This window comes from Salmo trutta, chromosome 22, assembly GCF_901001165.1.
Source record: "Salmo trutta chromosome 22, fSalTru1.1, whole genome shotgun sequence".
In the NCBI taxonomy this organism is placed as follows: Eukaryota; Metazoa; Chordata; class Actinopteri; order Salmoniformes; family Salmonidae; genus Salmo; species Salmo trutta.
The window spans coordinates 18255971-18275734 of record NC_042978.1 but is presented as its reverse complement, the minus strand read 5'-3'; the positions used below and the strand labels follow the sequence as shown (position 1 = coordinate 18275734).

Genomic DNA, 19764 nt, shown 5'->3' with positions numbered 1-19764 from the left:
TACATACCCCCGTGCACTCAATGTTGTCGAGATACAGTATATCGTTAGTGGAGAAACTGTGAAGCAAGCTGTAGCCTATTGCCTGTTTCTGTTTATAAGTCTTTTATTAAAGAAGGTGAAACAATGTTGTGTTTATTTGCTGGAGTTGCTTCTGCTGCTGCAGCCTTCGCTGTAAAATATAGCACGTTGCCATGGTGCTTCGGATGTGATTGGTCAAAATACCAATTTGTGGAAAAAAAGATCCGATTTGACTGCCTGTGTAAACGTAGCCATTGTCTCATCCATCCTGCTGTAAAGAAAATATTTCAGGGATTATTCCGTTTGCTTTGGAGGGTTATACACAGAATGTCCAGTAGTTTCAATTAGATAGATATGTATTTTATTTGTAAGTAAATTAGTGTAGGGTATTTATAGTGTTATAATTGCCTGAGCCATGTTCAGTTAAAATGTGATGTTTTACAAGAAAACATGACTATTTACTATTATGTAAGCTAATAACCTACCCAGCTCTCTGTACAAGCCAAATTTCGTTTAAAGTGCTTTGTACCTTTTCAACTTTTTTAGGCGACACTGTTTACTTTCTTTTCCATCTCTTGTCCTGGTGCACTACTGTACTTCCGGGCTGATCTTAAATCCCACCCCCCAATTATCATCATTGGCTACGTCTTTTTGCTTTGGTCTTAGTGATTGGCTATAATGTATCAAATAATGTATCCAAGTCCCAAAGTCATACAAACTGCAACATTTGACCTAATACGTTACAGTGTTACAATTTGGGATATGCGGCAATACACTCTGTGACGACAAACTGCAATGCAGCGAAACATGGTTTATCGCAATAAACCAGATTATTTCTAATGAGAAATTACTTTTATTTGATATGAAAGTTGAATCGTTATCCTCAAGTGACAAATATGAGTTATCCCAATATTTACATAAAAAATGCATACCACACGAAATCTGTCATGTACGCCTGCCAATCAAAATCCGATCAGGCTGCTGATGCGTAGGTGATTGGAGGATCTGGAAGAAAGGGCAGGTGCATTTGAAAGTCCAAAAGGGATGGATCAATTGTGTACGTTGCGGCAGCAGGCAACTCACGGGACAGAAGAAACCCCCTCCAAAAAACACCACTCTACCTCAGGTATTTCTTTCTATACCAATTGAATGTTGAGGATTTAGCCTAATGTGTGTTGGCCTACTACATGCTTATCACATATGTACTACCACTGTATTATTACCTGTAAATGTATTGGTTTCCCAAAAGGCAAAATGCTTCTTTAATAAAACTGAGAATAGCCATGTGTCTCAGTGGATTCCATTCTAAAAATATATGGTGGTTTATCACACAAGACTCCATCAAACCTGGTTATTGTTGTATTGTATGCTATGCAAAGGGAAACCTGTTTGAATGCATGTTAAAAGCTAGCAACCCACATGTGTTTGGCAGATTGAAATACTATGGTGAGTAAATTGGTGTATTTCTTTTCAGTTTCCCTTTCCTGGATGCAAAGTGCTATAAACCAAAATGAAGAGCCTCAAGGCAAAGTTTAAGAAGGAGGTAAGAGGCAAGAGTAGGAGACGGTCTCTTACAAAACCATCCACCTCATGCACTGATATCTACATATACTGAGTCAGGTTACGTTTAGAGTTCGTAGGTGTATTTAGGTGCAGTAAAAAGTATTATTCCAACTTTTTTGGGACCTGATATTGACTGCTATTGGATGGTGGTGATAGGGTGTTGTTTGTCTGATGGCTATCTGTATGTAGGTCCCAGTGCTCACATGCAGTATGTGTGTGGGGGGCACTGGTCTGGGTGTCAGTATCACTGAGCAGCAGGGGAGCAGGCCAGTCTATAGACTGATGCTGTAACCAGAGCTCTCAGGTAGCCTTCAATTATTCAGCCCCCCCCCCTCCACAAACACACACGTATTGTGCTGCACACACACATTCAAATAATCCTTCATTTCCTGCTATCGTCCCCATTCCATTATGCAGGTGGTTGTAATGTCAGGGTGAAAATAAAGTAATCAATCCCAAGACAAGAACCAGTCTGTACTAATTTTGTATAGCCTAATGTAAATGTCCAAGCAACTGGAGCCTTGTGTTTGGTAGCTAGCAGCTGGTAGCTATAGCGTTGTGTGGCTATGCTATACAGAAAGCTCTGAGTAGAAATTCAACTCCTGTGTGCCTTGGCCTGTTTTAGTGAGAGATCCCCAGAGCCTGAGTGATATGGCTGCTCTGCTGGGTTGAAGCTGAGAGAGAACAGAGTAAGTTATTAATCAGTCGATGACTTACCCTCTCACTGGGAGGGATGCTCAGATTTTCATTTAGAGAGATAGAAGGAGAGAGAGAGAGAGGGGGGGTGGGAGAGATATGGAGGGGGAGCGAGAGGGAATCACACTATATGGACTAGATGGAGCACAGCTCAGGTAGCTTATCATCCATCTTAATTTGTCTCCCGATGTTGGTCACACCCAGACCACACATAAGCAGACTATAGAGAATAGAAACAGCCCACGTAACTGGTTATTAATGTTCGTATACACTTCCCTCATTTCTAGAGTTAATCAATTGATAGAACAATGCATAATGCAAACAGAAAAGGATATAGTTACTTTATGATCTCAGTTTAGATGATATTATTTCACTTATTGTGACGGTTACTTCTAATGCTGTAAGTGGCTGCGTCCAGGTCAGACGAGAGTCGAGCCAGGATGTTATTATTCTAGAATTTATATAGGGTTGAGGGTAGCCTAGCGATTAGAGCGTTGGGCCAGTAACCGAAAGGTTGCTGGTTTGAATACCCAAGCCGACAAGGTGAAAAATCTGTCGATGTGCCCTTAAGCAAGGCACTTAAACATAATTTGCTCCAGGGATGACGTATTATAACAAATTTCACTGCATCTATCCAGTGTATGTGACAATAAATCTTTCTTTTTTTTAATCAGCATGTCCCCTCTGCCCTACCTTTGCATTACCAGCCAGCTATTTTCTCCTCTTTCTGCTGAGCATTCATCTTCTCCTGATGCACACAGGCCCAGAGAAAGAGTGTGGCTAGGCTGCCTAGTCCAAGTAGGACAGCACAGGGAGGGAGAGAGCTGACTGAAATAAATGGACAGACTGTGAGAGGAGCGAGAGGAGGTAGAGAAGACAGTACTAGACTAGGCTGGGGTGAAAAATAAGAAGGGCACCAAAAGAGGAAGGTGTGTGTGTGTGTGTGTGTGTGTGTGTGTGTGTGTGTGTGTGTGTAAGATAGAGAGAGTGTGTGTGCCAGGTTGAGACTGCAGACTGAGTACGTAGGTCCCTGAGAGCAGCAGCACAGGAAGAGTGGAAGGTGTTTTGGCTGAGAGAGCAGAGCACTGCGTATGGAGAGCGACGTTATCGTGAGACTCAGAGGGCTGAAGCAGTGTGTGTGTTTGTGCAAGGAAGTATAGCCTAATGTTTATCTTTAGGATGTGCATCATCATGGTTCTGTTTTGATACATGCATGGGGTTGTCGATTGTTTTCAGCGAGGTTTATGCTGTGCATTTATGCTTTGTCATTAAGTCAGTGCTAAGTTAGTGTTAAACTCTGATGCTGTATTTAAGGCCTAGTGGCAATTGAGTAGTGTGTATGTTTGTGTGTGTCAGAATTCTGATCAGGCAGTGCACCACTCTATGGGTCTATGGATCCTTCCTAGCTCTATCGATCGTCAGCTCTGAGCCTGATGAAGCGTTATTTCTGTCCCTGTTTCAGCTTACTGGTGGTAGGTACACTCTCTTTTACATCTGTTTGACCTCAGCTGTCTTTTCATTGTACTTTCTCTCTACTTTTTCTGGCAAAAACGGTTCAAAATGAATGTTGTGTACTGTGTGTAATGTCCCATAGAAGCAATCAGCTTGTGCCGTATGTCCATCGTCATTTCACTTTGACGAGTATTAGATTTGGCAGTCTCATCTAGACCTATGGTTAGTCATCACTCAGATCTTTGTATAGTATGTAATCAGATAGGGGTCCGTGTCTATTCTGTACTGTATGTACTGTAATTTGGTTAGCTCTGATCATGAGCCCCAGGTTGCGACTGAGTCGTGACCCATCTGTCCCTGTCTCCTCAGAGTCAGGACTGGAGTAAGAGCGATGAGAGACTGCTGCAGGCTGTAGAGCAGAACGAGCCTGACAAAGTAGCTGCCCTGATTGTGAAGAAGGGACTTTGTCCCACCAAACTGGACGTGGAGGGAAAGTCAGCGTAAGTACCAGCACTTAGGGCCAGTTTCCCGGACACAGACTAAGCCTAGTCTTAGACTAAGAAGCACTTTCAATGGAGAATCGTTATTGAACTTGCTGATTAGTCTTGGGCTAGGTTTAAATGCACCACGAAATGGCCCTTACTGTTCAAGCTGTGTCACTGCGGGTAAATAGTTTAAATTCTCCTTTCTACTTTCTTTGTTGCATTACTAAACTCAGCAAAGAAAGAAACGTCCCTTTTTCAGGACCCTGCCTTTCAAAGATAATTCATAAAAATCCAAATAACTTCACAGATCTTCATTGTAAAGGGTTTAAACACTGTTTCCCATGCTTGTTCAATGAACCATAAACAATTAATGAACATGCACCTGTGGAACGGTCGTTAAGACACTAACAGCTTACAGACGGTAGGCAATTACGGTCATAGTTATGAAAACTTAGGACACTAAAGAGGCCTTTCTACTGACTCTGAAGAACACAGAAAGAAAGATGCCCAGGGTCCCTGCTCATCTGTGTGAATGTGCCTGAAGCATGCTGCAAGGAGGCATGAGAACTGCAGATGTGGCCTGGGCAATAAATTGCAATGTCCGTACTGTGAGACTCCTAACACAGCGCTACAGGGAGACAGGACGGACAGCGGATCATCCTCGCAGTGGCAGACCACGTGTAACAACACCTGCACAGGATCGGTACATCTGAACATCACACCTGCGGGACAGGTACAGGATGGCAACAACAACTGCCCGAGTTACACCAGGAACTCACAATCCCTCTATCAGTGCTTAGACTATCCGCAATAGGCTGAGAGAGGCTGGACAGAGGGCTTGTAGGCCTGTTGTAAGGCAGGTCTTCATCAGACATCACTGGCAAAAATGTCGCCTATGGGCACAAACCCACCATCACTGGACCAGACAACACTGGCAAAAAGTGCTCTTCACTGAGGAGTCGCAGTTTTGTCTCACCAGGGGTGATGGTCGGATTTGCGTTTATCGATGAAGGAATGAGCGTCACACCGAGGCCTGTACTCTAGAGCGGGATCGATTTGGAGGTGGAGGGTCCGTCGTGCTCTGGGGCGGTGTGTCACAGCATCATCGGACTGAGCTTGTTATCATTGGAGGCAATCTCAACACTGTGCATTACAGGGAAGACATCCTCCTCCCTCATGTGGTACCCTTCCTGCAGGCTCATCCTGACATGACGCTCCAGCATGACAATGCCACCAGCCATACTGCTCGTTCTGTGCGTGATTTCCTGCAAGACAGGAATGTCAGTGTTCTGCCATGGCCAGCGAAGAGCCCGGATCTCAATCTCAGTGAGCACGTCTGGGACCTGTTGGATCGGAGGGTGAGGGCTAGGGCCATTCCCCCCAGAAATGTCCGGGAACTTGCAGGTGTCTTGGTGGAAGTGTGGGGTAACATCTCACAGCAGCAAGAACTGGCGAATCTGGTGCAGTCCATGAGGAGGAGATGCACTGCAGTACTTAATGCAGCTGGTGGCCATACCAGATACTGACTGTTACTTTTCATTTTGACCCCCTCTTTGTTCAGGGACACATTATTCCATTTCTGTTAGTCACATGTCTGTGGAACTTGTTCAGTTTATGTCTCAGTTGTTGAATCTTATGTTCATACAAATATTTACACATGTTAAGTTTGCTGAAAATAAACGCAGTTGACAGTGAGAGGACATTTCTTTTTTTGCTGAGTTTACTAGTATTGATGATCTTGTTGATTATCTTCTTGTTGATTATCTTCATCACCATAAGGACATGATCTCTTCCTGGTAGGTTCCATCTCTGTGCGTCTCGGGGTCGTCTGGACTGCTTGGAGGTCATCCTGGCTCACGGGCCAGACATTAACGTGACAGATGGTACAGGTGAGACGACAGTCTCATTACCTGAACATGTTGTTAACACATTTAGTGTCACGGACCGCCAAGGTAACGCTTTGTGGCTATAACTGGTCAAAACAATTACAACATGCTCTCTTGCTACTCTCATTCTTTCCTTCTTTCTCTTGGTGATTGAAATGGCCTCATCAACCCCAAGGCTTCAGTGCCCTTCACCTTGCAGCCAAGAACTGCCAGCCTGAGTGCCTGAAGAGACTATTACAGGTACAATAGACAGTCAGACACAGTTAATATTACTACGATACATGGAAAATAAGGTATGCCGTTATCATGCATTTTTGGTGAAATGCGTCTCATACTCCTACAGGAGAGATTGTCTGTAGACTCCACAGACAGCTTTGGCCGGACAGCTTTGCATCACGCAGGTCTGCAATGCACTAGCTACTGTATAATACAATTGATTACAGCACTGTTTGTGTAACACTGTAAACAACTCAACCATTTTGTACCTTCCATTTGTTTCACTATGGTGTCTGTCCATCTTCCTGCAGCTGTGAGCGGCTGCTTGTCCTGCACTGAGACTCTGTGGGACTTCAAAGCCTGTCTGGATACCCAGGATGGGGTAAGTGGCATAGGCCTTAGACTGTCTCTGTACAGCAGCAGCCACCAAGCCAGGTCCAGGAGAGCTAAAGGGTGTGCAGGGTTTTGTTACAGCCCATCACTAACACACATGATTCAATCAACCATGTTAAGTCATTGTGGCCTCGCTATCTCAGGATGGGGTGACAGCGCTTATCCTAGGAGCCCAGATGAGCAGAGTGGAGCTGTGTGCTTTCCTGTTGGACCGAGGGGCCAATCCCAACATACAGGACAGCCAGGGCAGGTACTTCAACAAGACTCAACAAACAAGGCTTTGTATTAGATTGACTTATGCAAAACAAACTGTGAACATAAGACAAAGGTGACGGCTGGCTATGTAGTCAGATAGACCTGCAGTGTTTCATAAGGGGCTAAATGTATGTTATGTGTCCTGCTCTTATGTTCTTGATCTTGTGTTTTTTATGTTGTAGGTCAGCCCTGATGCTGGCCTGTGAGAGTGACAGTGCAGAGACTGTGGAGGCGTTGCTAAGGGGAGGGGCTAACCCACATCTTGCCGACGCCCTCGGACACCACGCAGCCCACTACGGCGCAACCGCCGGCAACCAGCGCATCGCACAGCTGCTGCAAAACAGAGCTCCAGGTAACCAACGGTAACCTTTGGTTGTCTCCCCTGCCGACTGCAGCAGGATTGGGCTCAATTCCATTTCAATTAGGATTTTTACAATGGTTGAATTGGAATTTCCATCCACCCTCTGAATTGAAATGGAATCGACCCCGACTATGCACTGCAGCCCTACTCTGGGCTCTGGCAGTGGCAGTCTGGTGCATAGAATTATAATCGATAGAATAGACTAATTCAACTCAACATTTCCTGCTGGGTGTATGGAGGCCATATTTGGTATACCATTTCAAATGTTTAATCAATTGACATGCCACAAAACGATGTCTGCTGTTGGTTGTACTGTACCAAAATCCATGGTGCTTTATCCTTTCTATCAGCTGTAATTCTATGGTCTGGGTTATGGCCTCAATCTGATCCCCCAGGAAATGGCTGTAATGTGAGGAAGTCGATGAAGGAGACAGCTGGGGGTAATTGTAACAGGCTGAAACAGAGAGGGAAGGCTTGCTGCACTTTTATCTTTAAACAAAGGCTTGCTGATTTACGAAAAACAGATGTGTGTATCGTTTGAAATGGAGGTGAATGAAAATAGAGCAGTCTCTAAAATGTCTCTGGTGTATCTGATATATGAGGAGTCTTGTAGCTTACAGCTTACAGTAGGGCTGTTGTGTGGTGGTATACTGTGTGCGACAGGATATAGGAGGATTTTCTTTATTTAGCTTTTTGGGGAATGCTTTTGTGGGTAATGGGTATGCTTTTTAGCTTTAACTGCAGTGTAAATCATTGTGTGTGTGTGTGTGTTTGTGTGAGTGTGTTGAATCTCAATGGACCAGAGGTTAAAAGGCCTTGCTGTTTGTCTCTCCCATGCATACGTAGCCACTGAGGGCAATGGAGAAGAGGTAACTTACCACTCATCATTTCATTTTCACTCACTACACATTCATGTAAAAACATAGCCAGTATTACTGAATTGTACATAATAGACTTTACGACATAGGAACAAACACCAACTTCTTATCACATGTTCAATCTACAACAACAACATTTGAACAACAACAGCTGAAGTAACATCTCACAAGGAAAACATGTAAAAATCTCATTACAAGATATTTTAGGCTAAAGTACTGCTTGCTTTGTTTTGGACCTTGCTGCTCCTGTCCTCCTGCTTTCCCCTGTTCCCCTGTTCCTTCTGTTTGTTTGTGCCTCCAGCGACAGCCCCCTCCTCCCCCTCCCCTACCAGGGGGTACGACCCCCCGCAAGAGGAAAGCCCCCCCTCCTCCGCACTCCCCTCCCCAGGTACGACTGCAGCTCCAGAGATGGATAACATAGTTGTTACTTTGACATATCAAAATGCTTTTTGTATGATTTTTACTAACTCTTACTTATGCTGTGATAATCATGCTCATAATAACTTTGATAACCATGTTCCAGGGCTCCCCGCCATCTCCTGCCTCCCAGAGCCCTCCTCCCCCTGCCTCTCCTGAGCCTCAGACCCAGAGACCCGCTCCCCCTCCTCAGTCCCCAGAGACGCAACGCTCTGCTCAGGCTAATCTTGTGAGTTACGTCCCTGCCACTGCATAGTGTATGCATAGCACCTAGGGTTGCAAAACTACCGGTAATTTACCAAAGTTACCGAAATGTTCTGCAATTTTGGTAATTAATAGGTCATCTATTTTATATCTTTGTCTATATTTTCCATGAGTTTCTAGTAGATGGTTCAAGAGATAATAGCTTAATTTATGAAAAAAGTATCTAATCAACAATGGCATTATTTTCAATTAACTCTGCAACTCTTCCAACTATTTACTTTTTTCGCAACGACCACCAGTTTGGCGGCAAAAAATGAACAACAAAGACCTACTGACATAGCTAGTAAAATATATAAAAGTGTGTAAAAAATATAAAGGATATTTAATGCTGTAACCCTCATTTTAAACATCAATGTTATTCAATAAATTGATGGGTTATATTTAGGTTCATGTTTTACAGTTTTGTCATGTTTTTTTAAATTTCAAAATGATTGTATTATTGTACATATTTTACAAGTGATAAGGCCACACAGAAGGCCAGAAATAATTACAGACACCTGTGATAATCTGAATTAACCAAAAAGGCGACTCACGTCTGTTAGTTTACTGATAAATGTTACCAGAAATATACCCTCCATTTGCAACGCTAATAGCACCTAAGCATACAGGAGATAAAAAATGCTTATACATATGGTATACAACCTTAACACATCTCAATTCAAGGTACTCATCTTTAGATATACATTTTTAGGATCAGTATTTATGACTGTAGCAGACAGTAACAGACAATACATAGTGATTGACTATCTACTGTATTCAATTTGAGACTGCTAATGAGTACGGTGCTGCTGTGCGACTGATATTACTGATAAGTATTGCTATGTGTGTGTCTGTGAGATGGAGGATGAGGAGGTGTTTGAGGAGATCCGCAGACTGCGTCTGGAAAGGGGACGTCTGCTCCAGAAGATCAAAGGTCTGGAGCAGCAGCAGAACAGCGCCCACACTGCCCTGGAGGAGGTACTGCATGCAATGTTCACTTCCGAGCTTGAGCTCAAGCTCAAACGCCTGTTCCCTAGAAACCTCTCATATATCTGAAAAGAAATCCGCTGTGAACTCACTCTCTCCCTGTGCTAGCTGACTCAGCTGAGAGAGCGTCTGCAGCAAGCGGAGGCAGAGCGGGACAGGCTGCAGACTGAGCTGGAAGAGCTGAAGGCAGGTCAGGTGATCGGTGCCAGTGACTCAGATGACGACATGCTGGACTTCCCAGGTGTGTGCGGGTAGAGAGGGAATACTGCTGGTAGTTTGTTAAATTTGTTAAACTGACCAAATGTTGGATAGATGGACTTAGGATATAGCAGCCTAATGAGAGTCATACCAAGATGACGAATCATCACTCAAATTCTAGCTACTGACATGGCAATGGCTGATGTTTTGTTAGTCAAAATATGGCATTGATTTACCTCCGTCTATCTTGAAGGTGCTGAGAAGCTGCTCTCCAGGCGGTCGAGAGAGTCTCCCTCTGCTCTGGACGAGGGGGAGGCAGACTCCCTCAACCCCACCTCTCCTGGTCCTGCAGACCCAGACACTGTGACTGAGCTACGCAGACAGCTGAAGGAGCTGGCCTTACAGAATCAGGAGCTGGTCCTGAAAGTGCAGGTAACAAACACACACACACACAGCATTGGCTAATGAATTGATAGAGAGGGAGTTATTAAAAGGCCCTTCAGAGTCCAGAGTAGTACTGATGATGCTGCTGGTTCAAGGCTGGCTGGGCAGCATCCGATTGGACCATTAGTCATAACCACGTTATAGGCCTATGATGTAGCATCCAGCTAGAAATAGAATAATAGCATCACAGAGAGGCACAGAGACTGGTTGCAGGCATTCTTCACTAACTGGGTCATGGTCTGTACAAGTAGACAGAATCGGGACAAAGGGTTACAGCCTGGCTACCATGGGAGGGTGTGTCTGAGGGCTGGTATAAAGTCTGAACCTGTCACCAAGGAGGAGTAGAGGAGTTCTGTGACTGGCGACTTGAGTTTATAACGTTTTGACAATAGGAAAATAGGATGCTTAACCTATGATATACATATCACAACTGCTAGAGAATAAACAAACCCTCACTGATCATTTCTGTGCTGTGATCTTGTGTGGCTTGCAGATGCTGGAGATGTTTGAGAAAGATGACACTGACATGCAGACATCCGGCCCAGACTTTGTCCCCACGGCTCTGTATGACTCCCTGAGGAGGGAGTTTGAAGCTCTGCAGGAGCACTACTCCCAGGCCCGGGCTTCAGCTGAGGCCTCCAGCATGGCAGGGGAACAGGGGTAAGGATTACCACCCACACCATCTTACACCAGCCACCTTATACCTTCTGGATAAGAGCATCTACTAAATGACTAAAATGTCACATTCACACCACCCACTAGGGTTCGAGTTCCATTTGTAGAGGTGCCCTGGGGTGCTGAGCACTACCATGAGGGCACCCCGGTAAGGACTAAAGTATTAAATCAACATGGACACCCCCATAATGGTTCAACATATTAACACTGGTCCAGCCCACTATTTTTAGCATCTTTAAGCCAACTATTTAAGAGTCAGTGTGTAATTTGAACCCTGCCAGCCACAGTATTGTAATTAGAAGATTCTAGCTAGCATAATGTGCCTCTACAACCATAGTTAAACCTCTCACTTCACTTCAGTTCTGATATTTGTTGTCTTTTCTGCAGGTGTGAGGAAGTGGAAGGGGGAGGAGAGGGGGAGTCAGGGGCAGAGGGGAAGGAGAGGACAGAGGAGATGGAGGGGGAGAGCAGTAAGGAGCTGAAGGAGAGGCTGTGTGGGCTGGAGGAGCAGCTGGCCCACTCCCAGTCTGAACTGGAGGAGCTGAGAGAACAGGTGCACCTTGGGGTCTACTCCGTGGAACAGGCGGGGGGCCATGGGGGCACGGTGGGTGAGACGGAGGGGGCGAGCCAGGAGACGCAGCAGCTGAGAGAGAGGGTGAGGGACCTGGAGGCGGCGCTGAAAGAGCGAGAGAGACAGGGGGAGGGACAGAGTGAGGGTGAGAGCACAGGGGACAATGACACGGTCAAACAGCTGAGAAAGAAAGTTAAGGAACTACAGGCAGCCCTGGAAGATAAAGGAACAGAAAAAGAGGGCGAAAAGGAGGACGGAGGAGGGGAGAGTGAGACAGTGAGGAGCCTCAGGGAGAGGGTGAGCGAGCTTGAAGCCGACCTGGCAGAGAGCAAGGAGTCAGGGAGAGCGGGGGAAAGGAGAGAGGGTGTGGTAAAGCAAGAAGGGGAGGTGGTGCGGAGGCTGCAGGGGCGTGTGGGGGAGCTGGAGGAGGAGCTGAGGCAGTGTGTTCCCCGTTTGGAGCTGGACGAGGTGCAGGTGACCCTGGGTCTGCAGTGTGAGCAGCTGGCCAGGGAGAGGGCTGAGGCCAGCCTGAGACTGAACGAGGCTTTACTGGAGCTGGAGAGACTACGTCCCCCCAGCCCCACACACCACCAAGGAGACGAGGAGGAGGAAGAGGAGGAAGATAGGTCTGAGGGGTCAGAGCCCTCCATCACATCAGGTGTGTTTCCCTGGTGTCTAACTGGTGCCCTGTTACTGTTATACTCCGGTATTATAATATCCTCTACCTTATCTATCATCTTTGCTCTCTTTGTGGCACAAGGACAAATTATTTCACTGTAGTCAATCACAGTGGTAAGCTTTAAATAACTTGTTTATAACCATTCATTTGCTGTCATGTAATGACTTTCATGTCTCTCTGAGTTTGTGACGGCAGTTCTGTCCAATCAGAACTCTTTCTGAGGCTTTGCGTGATGACACTTCTCACCAATCAGAGCACTCTCTAAGTCTGTGATATTTCTTCTCTCCAATTAGAGCCTTCCTTGAGACAGGTGAGAGAGGAACTGGAGGTGGCAAGGCAGGAAGCAGCTCAGGCTCTGGACTGTTTGTGTGCGGAACGCGAGGGCCGGGCTCAGGACACCCTCCACATGAGAGACGCAGTATCCCTGTCCCAACACACAGAGGCGCTGTCGGCCCTGTCGGAGCAGCTGGCCCAGACAGCCCAGGAGCTGCAGGCAGAAAGGGCCCTGCGATGCCATGCCCAGACTGAGACGGCTAGGCTAGAGGCCCAGCTACAGGACACACAACAGGACCTTATACCCAGGGAGGAGCACAACAAAGTTAAGGTTAGCTTGAAGAGAAATGCATGCAAGCGACGAGGGAGTTAGCCTCAGATCATATATATATATTGAGGTTCTAAGTAAATGGATATTAGGCTATCATAAATACAACATATGTTTTAGCACAAATGACTAAGCACCAGAATTGTGTATGACCCCCATTTGGCCATGTATGGCACCACTTCTGTCAATCATATACAGCCAGTCCCTCCAGGATTCCGCGATTCTGCAATCGCAATTTATTTATCAAAATCAACAATTCCATGCATATTATCTGAGGGCTTGCAAATTTGACCAATCACTGTACTATTTCCACATAAAACAGTAAATCATTGCAATTTTATCGCAAAAAAAACGGACCTATCACCACAGTACAAAAAAAGGGTACGCAATTTCAACTGCACATTTACTGCATAATATAGTTCAATCAAGCCACATGTCAACAAACTCTTTACCTCGTCCACACATTTTCGTAACAAATCGGACAAAATCATTGCATATTGCTATGCAAAATGTCAGAATTGCCCCAGCAAAAACAAGCATTTTTCCCCGGAAATATCACAATAAATCCTGGTGAAATCTTGGAGGAACTGAGTAGCCTACACTACAGTACCACAGATAGATCAATGACACCGATATTTCACCGGATGTATAAATGTGAGGCATCCAGTGATGAGAGGAAGCCCAGTGGCCGGCAGTGGGAGAAGATGGAGCAAGATGGATTTTGGCAACCTTCTGCTAATTTTCTCATCGATGAAACATTTGATCTCCATACAGTTTTCTGTTTCCAAAACTAAAATCTGAAAAAAACTGAGTGGACTGCGTTTTGTGGACTTTACCATTTGCCAAAGTTTTAAAAAATTGCCTTGTTAGGAGTGCAAAGGGCAAATTGAGTTATTGTGCATGTCACAGAGTAGCCGTTCCCTAATGGAAATGTTCCAATAAATTCTAAAACGCACCAATAGGATCCCACTAACTCGTGCTTAGCTTGGCCCAACTCCTTGCTTGTTTTGCCCACTGTGATTAATTTTCTCCCATTGAAAACGACATGCTCTGGTCTATCCTGGGTTAGTTGTAAAAAATCTTTGACAGTACTATGAAAGTAATACTTCCTGACTTCATGCTGTCTACTGTTCCTGTTGTATCAGTTGGAGCTGCAGCGCGCTCTGCAGGCCAGTGAGAGCAGTGCGGAGGAGGCCAAGGATGCTCTGAGTGTGAAGGAGACAGAGCTGAGAGACATGAGGTCCCAAAAGGCTGTGGAACAGGGCCTGGTGTCAAAGGAGGACCACGAGTCCCAGCGCCTCTCACTGCAGGCCGATATCAACACACTCACCGCCCGATTCAACGACCTCACGCGCAAACATGAGAAGACCTGCACCGAGGTGTGTGTGTGTGTGTTGTTGTTGTTCTTGTTTACCAAAATACTGAGAATTTGAAGAAAGTTAGAGACTGAAACATTAACTCAAGAGTTGACTAAAAGCCACATGCTACAGACTACAGGTTGGACTGTTGCCACAATAGCGGACAAACTGATGTGCACCAGGGTTTCCTTTCTCCTTTTGCGTTATTTATGTGTGTGTTCTATATCTCCTTACATCCTTTTCCCTCATGTCATCTATCTCCCCCCTTTCTAGGGGCGCTGTACTACTATGGCTGACCCTGTAAAACAACACATTTCACGGCATCTATCCGGTGTGTGACAATAAAACATCTTTCTTTCTCCCTGTCTCCCTCCCAACAGGTGTTCCAGGTGCAGCGAGAGGCTCTGTTTAATAAGAGTGAACGTCAGGTGGCCGAGGCTCAGCTGGCCACGGCGCAGCAGCAGCTGGCTGACCTGCAGGCCCAGTCCAGCCACATCCAGGAGCTCCACAAAGACATCCAGGACTCCCAGGGCCTGGTCAAGGAGAAGGACCGCAAGGTGAGACAGAGACACAGATGGTAGAAGTTAAATTGAGCGACACTGTACTTTATTTGGAAATCGACCCCTAGCCCCTACCCCTTTGCCTGGCTACCCATCCACATCGCTTAGACCAAACGCCACATCAACTAATGTTTCTTCTCCATGATGAGTCTGGATTTGATCTCCTCCCTCATGACTTCTCGAATGCGAACACATTCAAACCGTTTTGATTGGTCAAAGAAACTGATGGGTTGGGCCAGAGCCTGAACACATGTGGGTAAAATCATTGGCTTTGATACTGATTGGTTAGAGACGATCCAATCGCTGATGACTTGTTTTGTACAATGCCCCACTCTTTAACATCAGCAGAAACAACTTTTACGATGGCGGTCTCAGACTGAAAGTACGTAGCGATAAATAAAAAGAGCAGTGGAATTAAATTCAGTATAAGTCAGACAACCTACCCCTTGCCGTCTGGTAAGCTGGGTGGAATTTGGTCATGTTGCTGTCCATTCCTTTTAGATCAACACATAGTGCTGAACGGTGAGGGTATGAGTGTGATTTGGAACTGAGAAAAAGACTATGGGAAATGAAGGGATCTGTGATCTCCCTCCCTCTCTCTCTTGTTGTGTGTAGATAATGGAGCTCTCTAAGGAGGTTTTCCGTCTGAAGGAGGCTCTGGGGGCCCTGAGTCCTCCTCTGGGACTCTCCTCCTCCCACTCCTCCTCTCACTCCCACTCTGAGAGAGTCCCCCCTGTGAACCCTGGCCAGCAGGTGGCGCTGCAGAACAGAGTGGCTGTACTCTCCAAGGAGCTCCAGGTGAGGGCATCACTGAGCCAAAACAAATACCAAATACCTAGGTTCATGGTTTAAAGAACGCTGGAGCATACTGTCTGTATTGTATATCTTATTACAGGATTGGGAACGAAAGCACAGACAAGTTGTAGCTGTATACCGATCCCATCTACTGGCTGCTGTACAGGTAAGTCCAACTCTATGCACCTTTGTAGAAGACATGTCATTATCAGGTCAGTGCAATATGAAGTGTTGTTGTGTAGTTGATGGGATGTGAATGAGACTTGTTGTATCTTCCTCAGGGCCGGATGGATGAGGAGGTCCAAGATCTCTTACTGCAGATCCTGAGGATGTCACACAAGGACCAGGGTTACTGACCCCCCACAGGCAGTGTACTCCCTGTGCAATGGAAGACACAACGGGCTATGGGACCCATCACTGTACTATACCATCTACTAACTACAGTATATGTACACACTTACTGAAAGCAACTGGTCTGTTCTGCATACAGTACAGTACGTGTAGCCTTGGAAAGACATAGAGGCTAGCCCCTTCATGACTAGCGTTGAACTGGATAGACAGGTATGGTTGTCTGGTATCAGAAAGAGAAATGTCTGTATAGATAATTACTTGTATTGAGTAACAAGATTGTATCTCTTGTCTCAATCGTGTGATGAGCCTAGTGATTGAATATATTTTGTATGATATTCTTACAATAAAGACGTAGAAAGAAACCAAAATCCTGCCTCTACCTCCTTGTTTAGATGTTTATTTATTGGATACATTTATTTATTGGATAAATAAAAGCTCAAAGGTGATAGGACTAACATGCAGAAGCTTTTCAGTGATTTATTTTTTTCCTCTGTTTTAGGCTAGGCCAGGGATATCAGTGGGTGCTGACATGTGCTCCCATAAAGCCTGACATTCAACATTAGCCTACATTCCTAATAAATCCAGATGAAGGGAGAGTGCTGTGGATTGGGTCCAACACACATTACACACCCTTTAGTTTGTCCATTGTCATCTCTCACAATTTTACATGATTTTTCAATGTTTCTAATTTTAATAGCGCCTTGGTCATGTGACCTACTGACCTCAAACAAGGTTCAGAATGTCCACTGTCTACCCTTCTATATTGCACACCCTTTAGTTTGTCCATTTTCATCTCACATGTTTTTACACTACATTTTTTTACTTTCTAATTTCAATAGCTCCTTGGTCATCTGACCTAGTGGGCTCAAACAAGGTTCAGAATGTACAATCAGTGGGCCTTCACATTGCACACGCTTTAGTTTGTCCATTTTCATCCCACATGATTTCACATGAATTTTGTAAACATTCTAATTTCAATAGCTCCTTGGTCATGTGACCAACTGACCTCAAAGGAAGTTCAGAATGTCCACTGACTACCCTTCTATATTGCACACCCTTTAGCTTGTCCATTGACTGGACATTCTGAACCTTGTTTGAAGTCAGTAGGTCACATGACCAAGGAGCTATTAGAAAGTTTAAAAATGTAATGTAAAAACGTGTGAGATGACAATGGACAAACTAAAGGGTGTGCAATGTGTAGGCCTGATTGTTGATTGTACATTCTGAACTTTGTCTGAGTCCAGTAGGTCACATCACCAAGGAGCTATTGAAATTAAAAAGTTTAACATTTTTATGAAAAACGTGTGAAATGAAAATTGAAAAAATAAAGGGTGTGCAATGTGTAGGCCCACTGAGTGTACATTCTGAACCTTGTTTGAAGTCAGTTGGTCACATGACCAAGGAGCTATTTAAATTGGAAAGAGAAAAATTCATGTAAAATCATGTGAGATGAAAATGGACAAACTAAAGGGTGTGCAATATAGAAGGGTAGTCAGTGGACATTCTGAACTTCCTTTGAGGTCAGTTGGTCACATGACCAAGGAGCTATTGAAATTCAAATGTAAAAAAAGTTTGTACTTTGTTCACGCTCCCTAACTAATTCAACTAGGAATACAAAATACTGCTCACATTTCCACATGTTTATTAGCTTTGCAAAGCGAATTAAGGTCCAAATCGTGAAAATAAGACCTGTGCAATGTGCACAACATCGTGACACTTATTTGGAGTGTGTGGCTCAAGTGGTTTGAAAGCTATTGAGGCAGTGTTGCCAACTTAGCGACATTGTTGCTATATTTAGCGAGTATTCAGACCCCTCTAGCGACACATTTTCAAAAAAGCGACTAGCGACAAATCTAGCTACTTTTTCTGGTGTTATTGGAGACTTTTGGAGACTGACGTGAAAGCACGTATCGTTCTTACTCTTCTCAACGAGCAGCGGGTGCTGCCGTGGGCCCCACCCCCTTCCCAAAGCACTCACAGGCGGCCCAGTCCTCGCGCAGCAGTCCCTCCCAGCTGCAGTCAGAGCAGGAGATGTTCACCCATCCGCGTCCAGACTGCGGGAAGCCGCCGGTGGCTGATCCCGCCCTGGCTTACATTCAAGGTGGGATGTAAAGGTAAAAAACTAAACTAAAAAACTAAATAAAATACAACTAAGTAACTCCGCCAGTGTCTCTTTTGGGTCACTTTTGCCGGTCCCAAGCCCGGATAAAGGAGGAGGGTTGGAATTGTGTCATAAAAAAAACAAGTATCTACAGAAGAAAGTTGATTTGTGTTCTAAACATATTTAGGGTGTTTTTTACTCACTTTTTGTGTCTCCCACTAGTTATTCCTCTCTCCTACAGCGTCCATCACAATTACATGCACATGGCCAATTATGCAAATTAGATGATGACGTCATTTAGCGACTTTTAGGACAGCCAATAGCTACTTTCCTTACTGAGGAGTTGGCAACACTGTATTGAGGTTTAAAAGCGCGAATATCCGTTGAATATCCAACCTGAAACTGTTTTTACCTTGGTCAATTTTTGGTTTGTTTGTTTCGGGACCTCTCAACACCCGTCATTATCACCATCTATGCACGTAACCACTCACTTACACTACTGATTACTGACTACACACACCATTGTTACTTGTTTATAGTTTACTTTAGTTAGTAAATATATTTTTGTTGTTGCCTCTTTGTTACGGTAAATGATCCGGTTCGTGACAGGACCTCAACGGAGCTGAATACTAGAACCTCAAATGTTCTACTGTTTAAACTCCTGTTCCCTTTATAGAATATTAGCAGCTCAAAAGTATTGTGGAGCTCCTGCACCTAAATATAAACAGTACCAGCACCCAAAATGAGTACCGGAACCTATTTCAGTCCATGTCAAGCCAAGCACTGATAAGAAGTCTATTATATTATGTTTCCACTGGATCAGAACATGACATTTTTCCCTTTCACGCTGAGTGGTTATCGAAAGAGAGAGAGCTGGAAAGATTTTTCAGATACATTGAGGAACTATTATAATTCTCAATGGATGTAAAAACAGGCTTCGTTTTCTTGCTGTTTGAGGTGAAGAAAACATTACTTTGAGAAACTCCACAGGTCATTAGTGGTGGTGCATTAAGCTAATTAGAAATACTATCAGATCCCCAATGGGCACATTTATATGACTAGGTTTGCGCACAGGCCAGGTAGCCTATAGGCCTACTTACTCAACATTGACAGGGGCGCTCTAAACAAAAGACAATGACAAAATTGACAGGACGCCTAATTGGATTTAAACAAACCAAAACTTGTTTCTTACAAGTGTAGCATAGGTTGTGCACTCTGCAAACAATGTGTCCACTCCGAGAATGAGAACAGGAAGATTGGAATAATAATATTGAATGCATAAAAAAATGACCGTAACCAAAGTAACAAATGTAGATTAGACATTATGGGAATTAATGGTAAATGGCCTACTGGTGATATATGTAATGGGGAATTGATATACAATAACAATGAAATGCAAATAATTCACACAATTAAGTTATGAAACGATGAATGCGCACAAATTGGCAAGAGAGAGCGCATTCTGGACTGAGAAGTGCATTGTGCATCTGGGCGCATTGGCCATGCAGCATTTACGGATATGGCCTCAGCAGAAGTCAGGGCAAGAATGGCCCCAGCAGAAATCAGGGCATTCATACTTCT

At 44.6% G+C, this 19764-nt stretch overlaps 1 protein-coding gene and 1 long non-coding RNA gene across 2 annotated transcripts; one reads left to right on the top strand and one right to left on the bottom strand.

The window, feature by feature from the left end:
* Window positions 1-85: 85 nt before the first annotated feature.
* Window positions 86-608, bottom strand: LOC115158999 (uncharacterized). Its single transcript, XR_003868807.1, has 2 exons — window positions 548-608; window positions 86-289 (listed from the first exon to the last, which is right to left on the bottom strand). It is a non-coding gene; the product is annotated as an uncharacterized LOC115158999 (long non-coding RNA).
* Window positions 609-3313: 2705 nt separating this feature from the next.
* Window positions 3314-16450, top strand: LOC115158958 (ankyrin repeat domain-containing protein 24). The gene is made up of 23 exons (XM_029708392.1): window positions 3314-3749; window positions 4099-4229; window positions 6015-6103; window positions 6276-6340; window positions 6444-6501; window positions 6628-6698; window positions 6853-6959; window positions 7147-7316; window positions 8172-8194; window positions 8505-8591; window positions 8727-8849; window positions 9722-9841; window positions 9959-10091; window positions 10302-10480; window positions 10986-11152; window positions 11555-11587; window positions 11639-12396; window positions 12711-13021; window positions 14164-14397; window positions 14757-14933; window positions 15552-15734; window positions 15832-15897; window positions 16013-16450. The coding sequence occupies exons 1-23, from the start codon at window positions 3711-3713 to the stop codon at window positions 16085-16087; spliced, it is 3399 nt and encodes a 1132-aa protein (XP_029564252.1). The 5' UTR covers window positions 3314-3710; the 3' UTR covers window positions 16088-16450.
* Window positions 16451-19764: the final 3314 nt, after the last annotated feature.

Excerpts from the sequence above, each read along its gene's own strand:
- LOC115158958 (XM_029708392.1), top strand. The coding sequence starts at position 3,711 with ATGAAGCGTTATTTCTGTCCCTGTTTCAGCTTACTGGTG. Across the intron at positions 6,960-7,146 it reads ATACAGGACAGCCAGGGCAG|GTCAGCCCTGATGCTGGCCT; the intron begins GTACTTCAACAA and ends TTTATGTTGTAG. Across the intron at positions 15,898-16,012 it reads ATCTACTGGCTGCTGTACAG|GGCCGGATGGATGAGGAGGT; the intron begins GTAAGTCCAACT and ends TATCTTCCTCAG.